General features: G+C 53.1%; 2 protein-coding genes across 3 annotated transcripts in view; one reads left to right on the top strand and one right to left on the bottom strand.

Moving 5' to 3' along the window:
- Window positions 1-9,604, top strand: part of XRN2 (5'-3' exoribonuclease 2) — a 49,581-nt gene extending 39,977 nt beyond the window's left edge. The window contains exons 29-30 of the mRNA XM_059828499.1: window positions 3,931-4,072; window positions 8,803-9,604. Coding sequence (XP_059684482.1) covers window positions 3,931-4,072; window positions 8,803-8,865 — 205 coding nt within the window. The 3' untranslated portion in view covers window positions 8,866-9,604. The remainder of the gene's footprint in view (window positions 1-3,930; window positions 4,073-8,802) is intronic.
- Window positions 9,605-12,507: 2,903 nt separating this feature from the next.
- On the bottom strand, window positions 12,508-13,642 carry NKX2-4 (NK2 homeobox 4). 2 transcript variants are annotated; one of them, XM_059828598.1, is made up of 3 exons: window positions 13,267-13,639; window positions 12,709-13,166; window positions 12,508-12,648 (listed from the first exon to the last, which is right to left on the bottom strand). In XM_059828598.1, exons 1-3 carry the CDS (start codon window positions 13,637-13,639, stop codon window positions 12,508-12,510), a joined length of 972 nt encoding a protein of 323 aa, XP_059684581.1. The 2 variants fall into 2 exon arrangements, with proteins under 2 accessions (XP_059684581.1, XP_059684582.1); XM_059828599.1 differs by having other exon boundaries at window positions 12,508-13,166; window positions 13,267-13,642.
- Between the last annotated feature and the right edge of the window lie 1,896 nt (window positions 13,643-15,538).

Raw genomic sequence — 15,538 nt, 5'->3', positions numbered from 1 at the left:
TACTGTGCTTGGTTTGTGCTAATATTTTTAGAAGTGACCGCACACTGCCCAAGTACTTCAGAGCATTTTTGTAGATAAACAGTGTTCGTGATTCGATCTTCTAACCTGTCCAGTGGGCTTCTTGTGCTGTGGTATTGACCTCACTGTTCAGTTCCCAAACTTGAGGAAACTGGTGTCCCCTGAGGTGACTTTAAATTGAAGATGTATCATCTTCACCTAGAAAATAAGCTTTAGAGAAGCTTGGAGAATGCCCTCCTAGCTTTCGAGTGACAACAATGTATTTGCAATGCTTTCCCTCCCTGATGGTGCTTTATTATATCTCTGAGGGTTTGTGAAAATCACTAACTTGCCAGTTTCAGTGCTGAGGATAAGTCATTTCGCCATTTTGCCAAGGTGCTTGATTTGGGAAACAAATCAAACAGATGCTTAGGGCCGATGGTTGAGCTAGTTGCCATACAGAGTTAAGCATGGAGACTTCGACAAAAGTTTAAACAGAAACATGAAGGTAGATAGGCTTGGTGCAGGAAAAAATGGCTGAACCTGTTGAACTGACCCCCCCGCCCCCCCGAGAGGTTTTCAGTTTCCCAGTTAATGCCCTGGGAGCTGCCAGTTTCCCATACTGCTACCCCCAAGGCTGTCCCTGCTTGCTGCTGCGGCTTCGGGTGCTCCAGGAGCAACAAGGTGCTGCTGGGGAGAGCAGTGAGGAATTTTGGTTCTCCGTCACCTCTGCTCCCGGGAAGAAAGTAATTGAGGAAGAGGCCAGCCCCTGCTCCAGCCTTTACAGATGAAGTGGGTTGGCAGGAGGCTACGATATCCGTGATTTGCGACATCAAGCAAGGGATAAGCAAGGAGCCCTGTCCCGGCCAGGAAAGCTTTGAGCCTTTGTGCTATTTCAGGGATAGAGTATTGCAGTGGGGGCTAAAGTAGCTCTTGCTTCACAGGCCTGGGTAGAAAAAACCCAGTAGTGTGTGTGTGTGTATATATTTGCTACCTGGTTTCCTGGCTGATAGAAATTTGTAATCTGGTTAAGTAAATCCTTTTGCTTAACCTGCTCATAGAAGATTTCCAGAGGCTGAGGTTGGAACGCAGAAATGTTTTACTGTATAAAGTTTCCTGAAGTTGTATTTTAGCTATCCTGTATGCATATGCTTTAGTTTAATCGTAAGTTGACATAACTCTGGATAGTGCGTTTGAGTAACTCTGCCAGTGTGAATGAACTCATGTGATAGTCCAAGTGGCACAATTATTTTTTTTTGTTACCCGTGAGGCACAGCTTTGCTGCATACAAATCTCCACCCTCATGTAATTTGAATCACCAGTTAATACATCCACTAGATGAACATGAAGTCAAGTGTTGTGAGGACTATAATTTCCTGATTTCTGTTTACCAGATGAAAATCTGAAATTCCGGTTTTTAAAAATAGTACATAACTCCAAATTAAGAGCAGCAAAAAGGTGTAAGCTGCTTTTCTGGCTTTAAGATCAGAAAACGCATTACAGTTAGGTTTTTTTTTCTTTTTCTACTAGGTTTATCCTCTAGAATATGTAGTGGTTCTAACTGAAAATCACCAATTTCACTCTTTCAGATGGCCTCGAAGCAAAAATGCCCCAACATAACAGTGATATTAGTGTTAATGTGTTTCATTTGTTAAATATCCCAACTTTTCACTAAGCAGCACTTTATTAAAAAAGAAAGTTTAAACTCTATACCAAATACATATTACTGTCAAATGAAATTTGGGTCAAACTTTCCTGTTCCAGGCACGTAGCAAGTGTTGGCCTGTGATCATCAGTCACTCAGGGTATTTATCACAAGTACGTTAGCAAAGTTGTAGAGACAGAGTGACTGTTGATGAAAGTCCTAGAGCTGGGGCTATACAGGTAACTCCCTGTAGTTTTCCTTAAGGCTGAGCAGTGTATTCTTCCTGGAGAGTCTGCTGTTTTCTAGGAATAAGGGGTGGGGTGGGGGGGGGGGGAAGTTAGTACTTAAAATACTTAAGCAAAAGGAATATCGTACTTAGAATACTGATTCTGAGTGTTTAGTCCCTGAAAGCGTAATGTGCTATTAACTTTAAATACAGTATTGCTCCTCCTAATGAATGATTCAGATAACATTTTGCATTTCTACACATACCTCTGAAGCTAGAAATAAAACCACATGGTTCAGTATTACTACTTAGTTTTTGTGCATGTTTATTTTTAGTACATGTATTGCACATTGTATTTACCAATTGCATATTTATCAGGTAAGACTCATACTTTTATAAATGGGAATCAAGTTACTTCATTTCTGGAGATGGTAGGAGTTTCTCTTGCCTTTGTAAAATTCAGGCAAGTCTTAATCGGACCAGGTGGAGCAGATGTCTTGCAGGCTTTAGTGTGAAACCAAGAGCAATTTGCATCCAAAAGCAGAAAGCTATCCCCTCCAAAATGCCTGTTTTTCATTCATTTTAATCTTATGTTTACCTGTCTTGATTCCAACTTTGCCTCTGTACCAGTTGGTGAAATGTGTGTTACTTAAGTCCTTCTTCTCCCAGCATCGCTTCCTCAGTTGCTCAAAGCTCAGTTTGCCCAACATTGTACAGCTGGCTGTGAATCCTCCCTTGGTCAACGAAAGTCATACCTCCTCCCTGAACTGCATGTGCGTTTGAAAGAATATATCAGCCTCTGGGTAGGGTTACTCCTCCGAGGGTGAAGTCTTGCCAATTTAATCCAGCAAAGCTAGGCAGAGGCTCTTTGAGGATGTGCGAAGTAACTTTCAGCTCAGTGGTGTGGGCAGGTAAATGTGAAATGCACTGCTCATGCTCTCTGCTATTCCTGTCTCTCAGCAGGCTGGCCGCACACTGTTCAGCTGATTGTCTCTTAAACAGGGGTCAGAAAAGATTAACTGTCTCGGCTATCCAATGTTTTTCCTTTACAACAATATATTGTACTGCAGAACATAACTACTATGAATTCTGTAAGGAATTGTACCCTTACCCGTGCTCAGCTTTAAAGACTAAATCGTGGCTGTATAATTTTTCTAAATATTTTTAATCAAACAGTGATTTGATGTATTATACCTGTTGCTTTATAATTGTAATGTTAGAATAGGTACTTGAAGGCAATTTAAACATTTCTTGCTGTTAGTAATCTAGGATGGCAAACTAGGTTATAATGGATGTTGAATTTGTGTTCCCATATAAACTGTACACCAAATGTCAGTCAGTCCATGCCAATTAGTGCTTATGTTGCTAGGTCACCGTGGTCAATTGAAAACGGCATCAATAGAACTTGAAAAGGTTTCTTCCCGATCAGACCTTCTGACATATTGAGCAGAATAATGGATGGGAAAAAGCAGCCAAGGCCCCTACCCTAGATTCAGAATACTCGCAGTAAGAATTCATTTGCAACCTGCAATTAACTAGAAAGAATGGACTCCCAGAAAGAGTCTGGACATTTAGAAAAGAAAGCCTCATTCTCCTGTATCACACATGTTTACTCTTTGGATGGTGTGTTACGTTTAGCTAATTTGGTGATATCTGAGTTTTAATCTGTGTTCAAGACCAGTGCGGATGAATTGGCAAATTTGCCCCTAAAATAAAAGATGGACAGAATCCTTCCATGGAATTTGAAAAATCTGTTTTGTAAAATTGAATTTGCTGCTTGTGGTAGTACCTGGTTCTGTAGCTTTCAAGCTGTGATGAAGGAAGCAGTAAGCAAATGTGTCCTTTTGGTAGGAGAATCTTGGAAGATATTCCTCCCTCCCTGATTTATCTCTACAACTTGGCCATCTGCAATACTGCTGCAGGCATAGCTGGGTGTGACAGTGTTTAACTCTGAGACAAATCGAATCATTTATCATACGAGACTACAGAAATTTGGATTTTGTGGTGTGAAACTCTTTCTAGCAGCTTAGTTCATGCTGCAGTGTGTTTCTTCTTTACACAGGACTGCTGGGGCTGCTCCTCTTCTTGCCTGGAACCGCATGCTGCAATCCCAAAACCAGTACCAGCCAAATCAGTACCAGGGGCTGGGTGGACCAATGAGTTACCCACAGAGACCTGAAGATCGGATGGACAGGGGAAGACAGGTAGGAAAACCTTGCCCCATTTTGCACACTTTGTTCTCCTCCTGCATAAGGCTTCCTTCGTGTGTGGCTGTGGAGAGTGAATGCAGCATAGGTAGGCGTTCCTGAGCTGGTTTTAGCCCAGTAGCTGTGTCACCAGTGAAAGCACTGACAGGTAAGCTTCCCGGCCTTGTCCAGCCCCTCCGTGTGTACCCCTGGCAAAAGGCCCATGCCGTGACTGTGCCGCCACTGCTTTTCGTTAAAAGTAAATCAAACATGCTACTAAGTCGCACACTTCTTGCAGCCTGAGAAAACATAATCTGAAGGCAAGTATTTCAACCAGAGCCTTCATTTTCTGTAAGGAAATCTATCAGCTACCCATTTTGGATATAGAAGGGTTTCTCCACAGTATGTTTAAAATGTAGATTCTTACGACTTCATTAATTTTTCCCCTTGAATGTTTATTGGTTTTCTCTCAGCTGAAAAGCTACTTTAATGCAAATGTTAGGTTCTAGTAGCCAGAGAAATAAACATGTCTGTGAAAAGTACATGTGAAAATAGCTTTGTGTGGTTAAATGAAAACAAGTGAACGTGATAGAAGAACCTCATCCAAAATTATAGGTGACTTTTGCTATCAGTTTATGAAAATGCCACAGAATGAAAATGCTTCTTGAAAGCACCAGGTGATTTTGCTTATGTGATTTTCTTTGTGTATGTGCCCAGTAAAACCATAATCTGCATATACTCTTGTGCTAGAAATATGACTATTTACAATCCTATATACTAGTTTAAAATAAATTTCAGATATCTATATTAAACTTATAGTTCCGTTGCTGTTTTGGTAAGTCAGAACTATTACTCAGCTGTGGGAAGGTTACTGACCAGTAACAGGGAAAGAGGAAAAGCGCTCAGCTGCTTGGTAACAGCACTATTTCCCAATCCTTTATATGGAAACTAAGGCACAAACTGTTTGTATTTTGCCTTCTGAAAGGGACCTGGTTCAGCTACCTCTTAGAAGTGTGCTCAAGACAAGTCACTTTTTAGTGTACGCTCTTGGTTTTTCTTTTCTTCCCAGTCTGCCCATCTCCCCAGTACGCAAACATTTGTGTACGCGGTATGGGACAAACACAGTCAAATTTGGTGTTTGATTTCTGGGACTGTTTCTCCATGCTGTTGGCAGCATATAGTCATTTCACGTAGGTACAAATTCTGTCCTGCAGCGTGTGTATTGGGTAATATCCTAGTCTCCTTTGCTTATACAGTAGGGACTGCAAGTACGATCCATTTAAATTGTAATGTCATACAGCATATGTGAAAGTCTTCCTGCAGCATTTTTACCACTTCTCCGATTCTTTGTCTGCTTTATGTTTTTCTTTTCTGGTTGGTAGGCTCAGGTAGCACTATATCACAACCACTTTTGGACCATGACACGGCTCTGGTGTGGGGGTTTTGAGGCAGCTAACACAATAAAAACACGTACTGTCAAACCAAGTTTGTAAGAGAAGAGCCTTTGGCCTTTGCTCTGGAAGCTTTTTGCAGAGTGCTGTGCGCTTCTCTGTCTGGTTCAGCTTGTCAGGACCAAAGCCCAGCAGAAACAGCCTGTGAGCTGTTAATACCGTCCTCAGCATTGTCTGCCGACTGCAGGATTACATGGTGCTGCTGAAAAGATCTATAGCCAGCAAGCAGTCTGCCCCAGCGCTCCCAACTCTTAAACTCTTGTTCAGCTGAACCCTTGTTAGCAGCAGTGAGACCTCCTTCTCCCCCCCACCCCCCCGACTCCCACCCTGACGCGTTTTTAGTGCAGAGGCTTTTAAGACTGGAGTAAGACTTGTCTTTAGCTTGTTCGGTTGTCATATTGGTGTTGCAGCAAGAAACGGGGAAAAAGAGGCAAGTATGCCACCGTGCACTCTTGCTCCAAGTATAGTGGGGAAGCATTACCAGTACAGATCTTTCCAGGACTGGTTTTGGCTGTAAGCAAAATGAGACAGCGTGGTTTATGATCACGTTAGGTGTAATGGGGAAGCAGTGGGACTTGAATCCTGGCTGTGCTGCTCAACTAGTCCCCAGTGTTTTTGTAAATATATTTCAAATTTGGATGAAGTGTATTGATAGGATCAGTTTTCAAAAATCTTTCATTTTTTGTTATACAGGTTTACCCAAAACACTGGAGACAAAGGAGTAAATGCGTAATTGCACTAATCTGTAACGGGCTGCTGTAATAATGTAGAAAAATCAGTGGAGGATTTTGATGCTGGTGGAATCTGGGTGGTATTTAATTAGGGCTGGAGAGATACTTTCAAGAGATACTTGAAAAAAGTCTGTCTGCTACACCATACTCTGCTTCACCCTTTACCCTGGGTAGCGTAGGTGGATGTATTTGCAAAAGGAATCAGTGCTTAAACTAGTTCATTCCCGACTTTAAATCTTCCAGTGTAAAAGCTACAGCTGGAATCACAAAGGTGAACTGGAATTGTCTTCCAGAAATGGCTGCAGCGTGGGCTCAGGGAGGGCATTCCCTGTTAGTTCATGTTTGGAAAGCTGTCTCGGAACTGTGGGGTCTCAGAGCATCGTGGGCATCTGCAGCCTGGTGCTGACACAAAACCTCTGCCCTCGCAGCTCTCCAGCTGTTGGCCACCTGAATGATTAAATAGGAGGCATATTGCTGTTTGGTAATATTGTAGCCTTGCCCAAAACATAATTCACCTGTCACTAGCACGGGCCGTGTCTGCTTTATCATGAAACAAAGTTAAAACTGGGTGGTGACAGTGGTTTTATTTGCATTCACATACGTGATGGTTATTAAGGACAAATCTTTCCGCTCAGGTAAATTTGCTTCCTTAAAAAATTTCCTTTGCAGTTGTGTTGCTTTCCAACTGGTTTTTATCTCCTTTTAAATTTTGGCTGCCCTTTTTCCTTTTTTTTTGTTTTTTTTGTAATTTTAAAATGAACTTTCAGATGTCATTATTTCCTCGGGCCGACAGCACTGGAGTAAAATTAGAAGCTACCTTAAAGGGTTTAGGGTGCAAAACCAATAATTGAATCTAGCATTGCTGCCTGTAAATTTCAAAGCTTTAAAGCCTTGAAAAGGGATTCAAGTGGAAGTGGTGACACATAGCAGCATAAATAATTATCTTTGGTCCCTTTCACCTCTGAATTCTTTTTTTACAGCATACAGAACATGGTCTGAAGAGGTTAATAAACGTGCTGCTACAAAGTGCTTACAAAATTAATGCAACTGCCATGGATATGGGTTGCTCTGTGGTAGTGGGTATTTGTCGGTGTCTTCCAGCTGTTCCAGAAAACTAAAGAATAAACTTGGTCATGCTGTGCAGGTGGTTGACGTTTTTATTTTAGTCTGTAGTAATACACAACTGAATGTCCAGATAAATGTCTTGTGCGGCTGTTACAAGAGCTCTACATTGTAGTTCTGTACAGGGATTGCCGCTATTTGCGTAGCTGGAAGGATTTTTCGAGGGATATAGTCAACTTGTTTCCTTTTTTAGTTGATTACAATCAAACCCGAAAACAAACATAAAACCTTCCTGATAGTGGGATCAGCGTATTCTGCGGGTCTCTGTCAGAGCCCTCTAAAACCAGGGTGTAACGAATCGGTTTCTGTTGAAAAGTCTTCTGATTGCCTGACACAAGCAGGCTGAGGCAAACCTCCCCTCTCACAGGTTCGCTCGCAGTCTCTTCAGTGTCCGTGGTTATCTCCGAGCCCCCGAAGGAGAGGGCGAAGGTGGGTTTCCCTCTTAAAGAAATGAAAGGAAGCCCCTCTTCCCCTACCCACCAACAAAACCTCCTGAGTAAGAAACAAACAAAGCCCTATAGCTGCCGTTAGTGCATCACATTTAATTAACTTTCTGGCCTCTGCAATATATCAGGTTTTGAAATAATTTCAAATGTTTCAAGGGGACTTTTTATGAAACTTTTCAACAGATTTTTCACTGGATAGCTGATGTACAGAATGCCTCATCTAAATTTAAACACAAGAATGTCTAATTTCCAGTGAGTTCCAAGGTGGGATTTAGGCATCATTATTTAAAATGAATGAGTGCTGAAAAATGCTGCTTCTGTAACAAATGCAATTTTTTTTTTCCCTTAAAATACTTATCTGTAAAAATGTCTGTCTTGCTTTAGCATAAGATTGCTTACAACTAGAACAGAAAGCTGGTAGTTGAGGGAAATTCTTTTTTTCCTCTAAAAAAAAATAAACCTGACCAATCCTGCTATACAACATACAGGCATCATGCATCTCAAACTGATAAATAGTTACTCCACAGGAATTACATTTACAGCATTACTCTGCGTAAAAGCGTAAGCGTACATACTGCAAAGCCCACGTTTCTGTAGGAATTAAATCTGCATTTCAAAACTGCCCTTCAGGTGTGTGTGTGTATGTATGCATGTGCCTTTAACATTCAGTAGCTCTTTGCTATGTGCAGAGGTGTTAGAGCTCAGAAGTAACTTGTCGTCAGTGCTGTCTTTTGGCGAATTTATTTCTGATGGAGGAGCGCTGCTCCTGCCACGGTACAGCTGGTGCTGTACGGAACCGCTCCCCCTTGGTGGAAGTTAAAGCTTGTGTTTTCGGGAGAGCGTCTGCAAACGCCGCTGGGAGACGTTCAGCTCTGCCTGTGGTACCTTTCTGTGCAAAGGATGTATTGTTTCATTTCTGTATGGCGCCTGGAGCTCGGCGAACTTGTTTACTGTGATGTTAATCCAAAAAATAAATGCTTGCTTTTGTTTGTTTGTAGGCATATGGCCCCGGGAGGCCCTACCCGCTACCACCTCCCTCAGGAAGATACAGCTGGAATTAGCTCTTGACTCTTTCTTTTTTTTTTTTTTTTAAGTATAGAAAATGTCCGGGTTTTTTGTTCTTTTATTAATTGGGGGGGAAAGATGGAATCCTTAAGAAACATCCCTGTAGTTTTTAAACTATGATACTTGTTTTAAATGTGCACATTTCTTACCAAACATTATTTTTTTGGGGGGGCTATGTCGCTTGGAAATAGCGTATTGCAAAATACGAGTAAACTAGACTTGCTAATTTGCCTGTGAGACATTTGATGAGGTAGGAGTGCTGTTTGTCTTTATTACGTATACAAGCTGTGCTTAGCTGCGCCTGTCAATCTGAACTCCAAACATCCTTTACTTCACACATAAGAGCCTGAAAACAGACACGGAGTTTTAAAGAATGCATAGAAATCGGATTTTATTAACTCCTGGGGAAGACACAGCAGGCAGCCTGCGGAGCACGGTGTTTAAAGACACGACTGTCGCTATTCCTTGTCAGATGCTTCCTTGAATTTCTCACAGAGAGGAGGTTTTTTTGGACTTTGAAGTAAAACATTTCAACTTTTACAACTTGTGCCTGTTTTTGACTTTGTTATTGTAACATAAACAAGCACGGAAGGTGTATTTGTCTGTTTTGATATATAATTTAAAATAGCCGCGAAGTACAGAGTTTCCATTCATTTTTAGCACTCTTTCTAGGGATTTTCCGTGTGAGTGTACCAAATCAGTAAATATTTTTATTTGCTTTATAAAGTGGTTTTGAAATTCTGAGCAGTATTGAGTGGTTTATTTCCAACCCCCTCCAGAACATGTCTGTATCTTTTATCTATACCTCTGTGCACACACGTTTATTAATTTCTTGGAAAATAATTCCCCGCAGCCTCTACAATGGCATTTAAAATCTTTGTTTAATCAAAAACAATGACGAGAGCGTCCCCTTAAATGAGCAGCGTTAATGCTAATACAACATTTTTCTATTGTGCCACACCTGCACTTTCCCATTAAAGACATGTATCGTACACATCAGCAAACTTCAGCGCTTTGCTGTCGCCCCTACGCGAGGTCGCAAGGCACGGCGCTCCCGTGAGTAGTGGTTCAGCCCCTTCCTTGGAGGGCCCAGATGTTAATCACCAGCAACGAGGAAAAAGACCAGACCACTGTAACCTTGGGAGGAAGAAATCATGAAACTGGATTCATTATTTTCAAGTGATTGAGGGTGGAGCAGAATCCTTCATTGTAATGCAAAGAGTTGCCGCCCTCCCCGGAGCTGGGAAACGCCATCAGCCCCTGCCAAGGGCCTTCTCCCTCGCCGGGAAAATATTTGGGTCTCAAAAAAGTAATTTTGCTTTTCCAGCAGAACAAAACCAGCAGCAAACGTGAATTTTCATGCAAATGCGGTAGTTGAGCGCGAGGCTGGAGGAAGGAGTGGGGTGGCTCATCCTTACACCGCGGAAGGTGCCCTCTGCTCCCGAGGATGAACCCGGGGTGCAAGTGGTCTTTTGTCCCTCGCTCCCCCTCTTTGGGGGTGGGGGGTGTGAAAACGGGGCCGGATGAACATTCGGGGGGGCCGCTTTGGGAAGAGCTTGTCCCTGCAGGCTGCCCCTTGCCCAGCTCTTCTCCCCCTTGGCTGACGCCCGCCAGTCTCCAAGCTGGCTGGCCTTCCCGAGCGGAGCCTGCCCTCGGCCCCGGGAGATGCGGCCCCCCAGGGCGCTCCAGCCCCCGGAGCCGCTGGGATGCTCGGGCTGGGCCTCGGGAGCAGGGTCCCCGCGGCAGTCCTGACACTGCTCCACCTCCCTCCAGAGGGACGCTTCCCAAGCCGGAGCCCAGCTGAAGAGTCAGTCAGTCCCACCCTGCGTTAGCGGGGTTGGAGGGGGGCTCACTCACCCCGCCGGGCTCGGACCCATCCCCTTCCCAAGGGCCATCCCCGGCCTGCGAGCCGCCCCCCGGGGGGGCCAGCGGCGAGAAACGCTCCGTGCGAGCCGGGCCGTGGAAGGGGGGGAGCCGCGGGGGTCCCCGCGCATCGCGCCGTCCCCCGAGGGCGCGGTCCCGTGCGGCGGCAGCCGGGAGGGGAACGGGGGGGGGGGGGGGGGGGCGCCCCCTTTTCCCTCCCGGCCCCCGGGACGGCCCTTGGGAAGGGGGCCGGGAGCCGGCCCCTGGGCTCGCAGCGACCGAATTCCCTGTTTTCCGCCCCCGAGTCGTTCCTTCTCGGCGCAGCCGGGAGCGGCGCGGAGCCCCGGCGGTGCCCGAGGCCGGGGAAGCCCCGGGGGGGCCGGGGTCCAGCGGACCCCCCGAGGATGGCGGAGCCGGGGCGGGGGGGGGGGGGCGCGGAACGAAATCCCCTCGGCGGCTGAGAGGGAGGCGGAAAAACGGGGTCTGGGGGCTTGTCCAGGGGCGGTCAAACCGCAGCCGTCGGTACGCCGAGAACGAAGCAGCCGATTCTTGAGAACAACGTTTCCTTTTATTGTAAAAAAAAAAAAAAAAGAAAGAAAAATTGCCGGAAACTTCCGAGAAGCGTTTCCCGGTGTGCTGGCTTTCCTCGGGGAAGAGGCGAGGGGACAGACCCCGCCGCCCCGACCCGTCCCACCGCTCTCCGTCGTTCCTCCTCCAGCCCGGCGGCCCCGGGACCCGATCCCGCGGGGCCCGATCCCGCCCTCGCCCGGCGGGGAAGCGGGGTCCAGCCCCGGGCGGGGGCCCGGGAATTACGGGGGTCTCGGTGATCTCTGCAGCTCGTCGGACGCGGAGCGAAGCGCCGGCGCTTGCGGCGGTTGCGCGGGACGCGCACCGTGTCCGCGCGCGTACGTTCATTCACTAAGCGATAATTAATAATAACGATAAAACCGGTTTTCCCCCTTAAATCGCAGCCCCGGCGCCCCGGAGCTCTTCCGCCGCAGCGCCCTCCGCCGCTGCCGGGCTTGGCCTCGGTCTGCCTCTCGCTCCAGCCGCTCCCCGGCGCTCCCCGTCCTCCAAGAGGCAGCGGCCGCCCGCCGCCTCCTCGACCTTCAGTTACAACTCAATTTACCTTCAATCAAATAATAATGAAATTGCACTTCAGGGGCACCCTTGTAAAATTAATTCTGCCGAGATAAGTTGCACTTCAGAAGATTTATTGTTCGCGTTCAGTGGGGCTGTAAAGGTATACGCGCACCGGTGCGGGCTCCCGGGTGCCGCGGGGTTCGGCTGCCGGCGCTCTGCCGCCGGAGAGCGGGGCCGGGCCGGGAGCGGAGCCCCGCGCCCCCCCGGCCGCCCCCCCGGCTCCCCCGCGCCGGCCGGGCGCCCCGTCGGGGCGGCTCTCCCGGGCGGGCCCCGGCGGCCCGAAGGCGGACGGGACACGGAGCCACGAACGCGCGCGCACACGCCGGGACACGCACACGCGGGGACACGCGCCCGCAGCCCTGCGCCCACGCGTGTGCGCGCACTGGGCCGCCCGCCCCGCTGCGGCTCTGCCTTCGGGTCCGAGTCTCCACAACCCGGGAAGGCTACAAATAACGAAGCGAGGCCGGAGGGCGGGGGGCGCCGCCGACGAGGCGGGGAGGCGGCGGCCCACGGGCGGCCGTCGGGGCTCCCCGCAGGCCGGGGCCGCCGGGCCGGGGCGGCCGTCGGGGCCGGGAGGGTCCGGTCCCGGAGGGCGGGGGCGACGCCGGGGCGGGGCGGGGCGCGGGGGGGGATTACCACGTCCTGCCGTAGAGCAGGTTGGGGCTGACCATGCCGCCGTTGTAGTCGACGCCGGCCGAGTCCATGGGGGCCAGGGCGGGCACCTGGCCGTGCAGCGCCGGCGGGCTGGGCGAGAGCTCCTCCAGGTCGGCCGCCTGCCCCAGCGAGCCGGGGTGCGGGTGGGCGGCGGGGCCGGCGGCGGGCAGCGCCCCGGCGGAGGCGGCGGCGGGCGGGGGGGCGGGCTGCCCGGGGGCCGGGGTGCCGCTGCCCGGCGGCGGGCAGGGCTTGCCGTCCTTCACCAGCACGGGCACGGCGACGCGGCGCGGCGAGTGCTGCTGGCAGAGGCCGCCGTCGGGGTGCAGCTGCTGGGCGGCCGCCTTGTCCTTGGCCTGGCGCTTCATCTTGTAGCGGTGGTTCTGGAACCAGATCTTCACCTGGGTGGGCGTGAGGTGGATGAGGCTGGCCAGGTGCTCCCGCTCCGGCGCCGACAGGTACTTCTGCTGCTTGAAGCGCCGCTCCAGCTCGTAGACCTGCGCCTGGGAGAAGAGCACCCTCCTCTTCCTCCGCGGGGCCGCGTGGAGCGGCACGATGGCCTTGGCGCCCTCGGCGATGCCGCTCAGGCCGCCCATCCCGGTCACGTTCATCCCCGCCGACGGGCCCATGAACCTGGAGACTGAGCGGGACAGGCGGCTCAGCGCCGGCGGCCGCCCCGTCGGGGGCCGCGGCTCCCCCCGCCCGCCCGCCCTCGCCCGCCGCCCCGCGCCCGCACTTACTGCTGGAGTAGCGGGGGTCGCCGCCGGCCCCGTACCAGCCGCCGCCCGCCGCCGCGCCGCTCCGCATCCCCTCGGGGTAGGCGGGCAGCTCGCCCATGTTGCCCAGCCCGCCGTTGCAGTAGCCCCCGACGGCGCCGTGCGGGAACTGGGAGACGCCGTGGGGCATGTGGTAGGCGGCCGCCCCGGTGGGGCCCGCCACGACGTGCTGCGGCACGGCGGCGGCGGCGGGCACCGGCGGCTGGCGGTAGGGCCCGAGGGGCGCGCCCAGCCCGCCCGCCCCGTCCATGCCGCCGAACTTCTTGTAGCTCTCCTCCATCGGGCTGAGGATGTCGGTGACCGAGAAGGGCGTCGTGTGCTTGGGGCTCAGCGACATGGCGCGGCGGGGCGGGGCGGGACGGGCCGGGCCGGGCCGGGCGCTGCCGCCGGCACCGGCGAGCCGTGCGCGGGCGAGGCGCGGCGCGGCGGCCACCAGCCCCGGGCGCCGGTAGCTCGCCGTTTCTTTTAGCCCGGCGCCGGGTTTACGCCAGACGCGGGGGGGCGGAGCGAGCGCGCCCGGCGGGGGAGAGCGGCGGCGGGCGGCCCCGTCCCCTCCCCGCCTCCCGCCGCCCTCCCCGGCCCCCTCCTCCCGGCCATTGTCCCGCGCCCGCCGGACGGCTCTTAAGCCCGGACGCCCCGGGGCAGCGCCGGAGCGGCTCCGAGCGGCCCCGGCCCGGGCCGAGCCCCGCGGCCCTCGCGCGTAAGTACCTGCGCGCTCCCCCCGCGGCGCGCTGCTCGGTACGGGCGCGGGGCGCGGACCGCACCTCGGGGGTGTGTGTGGTGGGAGTGCGTCCCAAAATAAACCGCCCCGGGGCAGCGCGACGGCTGCGGCGCCGACCCGGACCCGACGGCGCGGACCCGACGGCAGGAGCCGGGGAAACCCCTCTCCCGGCCCGGCTCCCGGCGGTGTGCGGCTCCGAGCCGAGGCACGGGATCGGGCTGGCCCCGGCCCCTCGGGGCGGCGGGACAGAGCCCCGGGGCCGCCGCTCGCCGGAGCCTCTCCCGCCGGGGTGCGGGCCCGGGCGGAGACCCGCGCAGCGCCGGCGGCCCTTTCCGAGATGATGCTTCGTTTGCGGTTTGGTTTTGGGGTCTTTTTGGTCGTTGTTCGTTGGTTTTGCGACAACGAAATGCTCCCTGGGGGCTGCCCGTGCCCCCGGCTGGGGGCCGGGGCCGACGCGGGACGCGCTCCCCCCGCCCCGGGCTGCGGCTGCGGAGGCTCCTGCAGCGGGACCCGGCGCCCGTCGGGGGGCAGCGGCCGGGGCTGCCTCCTGCCCATCCCCTGCCGCTCCCGGCGGGCAGGAGGGCGCTGAGCGGCCTCTTTGACGGCCCTTTGCAGGCTGAGAGGACGGGGCGCGGCCCGACCCCCCGGCCAAACTTTCCCCCTGCCCTCCCGGGCCGGGGCAGCGGGGCTCCGCACCGCCAGCCCGTGCGGGGCGGGGGCGGCCCGGGCGCTCGCCCGTTCCGGGGGGCCGTGGGGTGCTGCAGGCGGTCTCTGCTCCCTCTGCCCCGGGCCGACGCGACGGGGCGGCCGGGCGGTGCCCACCTGCGGGCGGCAGTCAGAGCTCCGCGCATCTCTGCGCGGATACACGCGCTCCGCCTATACAGGGCTGTATGTGCGCGCACCCGGGCGGGCGGCGAGCTCCGCAGCGGCGAGCTGATCCCGCACAAACGCCGCCGGAGCCCGCGGGTTTGCCTCGCTGGTGGGTGCGCCCGCTGAAACGGCCGCACGCTGCCCCCGACCTGCTCGCTCCCGCTGGCGCTGCCTGCCCCGCGCCCAGCCGGGCCGGGGGGTGCCCTGGGGGGCCCGGGGTGCCCTGGGGGGCCGGGGGGTGCCACCCCACCCGCACAGGCTGGTGCACCCGTCCGCGCCCAGCCCTTGCGCGTGGGGACCAGTAGAGCTGCGCTTTCCGTCCAAACAGAACTCGGTGCCTGCGGTAAACAGCACCTGCACTGCACCCCCCGGGCGCGCCTCTGTCCGCTCCCGCTGTTTGTCCGGGGCCGGCCCGGGAGGCACTGGCCGCCCTCCCCATGTCCTGCTCCGAGAGGGGCTGAGCCCTGTTTTGAGGAGCCGGGGATGTCCCGCACCTCGGGCCCGGGCCCTTCCCTTCCCTTCCCTTCCCTTCCCTTCCCTTCCCTTCCCTTCCCTTCCCTTCCCTTCCCTTCCCTTCCCTTCCCTTCCCTTCCCTTCCCTTCCCTTCCCTTCCCTTCCCTTCCCTTCCCTTCCCTTCCCTTCCCT

The sequence above is a fragment of the Gavia stellata genome, chromosome 23 (genome assembly GCF_030936135.1).
Source record: "Gavia stellata isolate bGavSte3 chromosome 23, bGavSte3.hap2, whole genome shotgun sequence".
Classification (NCBI taxonomy): Eukaryota; Metazoa; Chordata; class Aves; order Gaviiformes; family Gaviidae; genus Gavia; species Gavia stellata.
The sequence above is the reverse complement of the archived record's forward strand: the minus strand, read 5'-3'. Positions and strand labels throughout refer to the sequence as shown.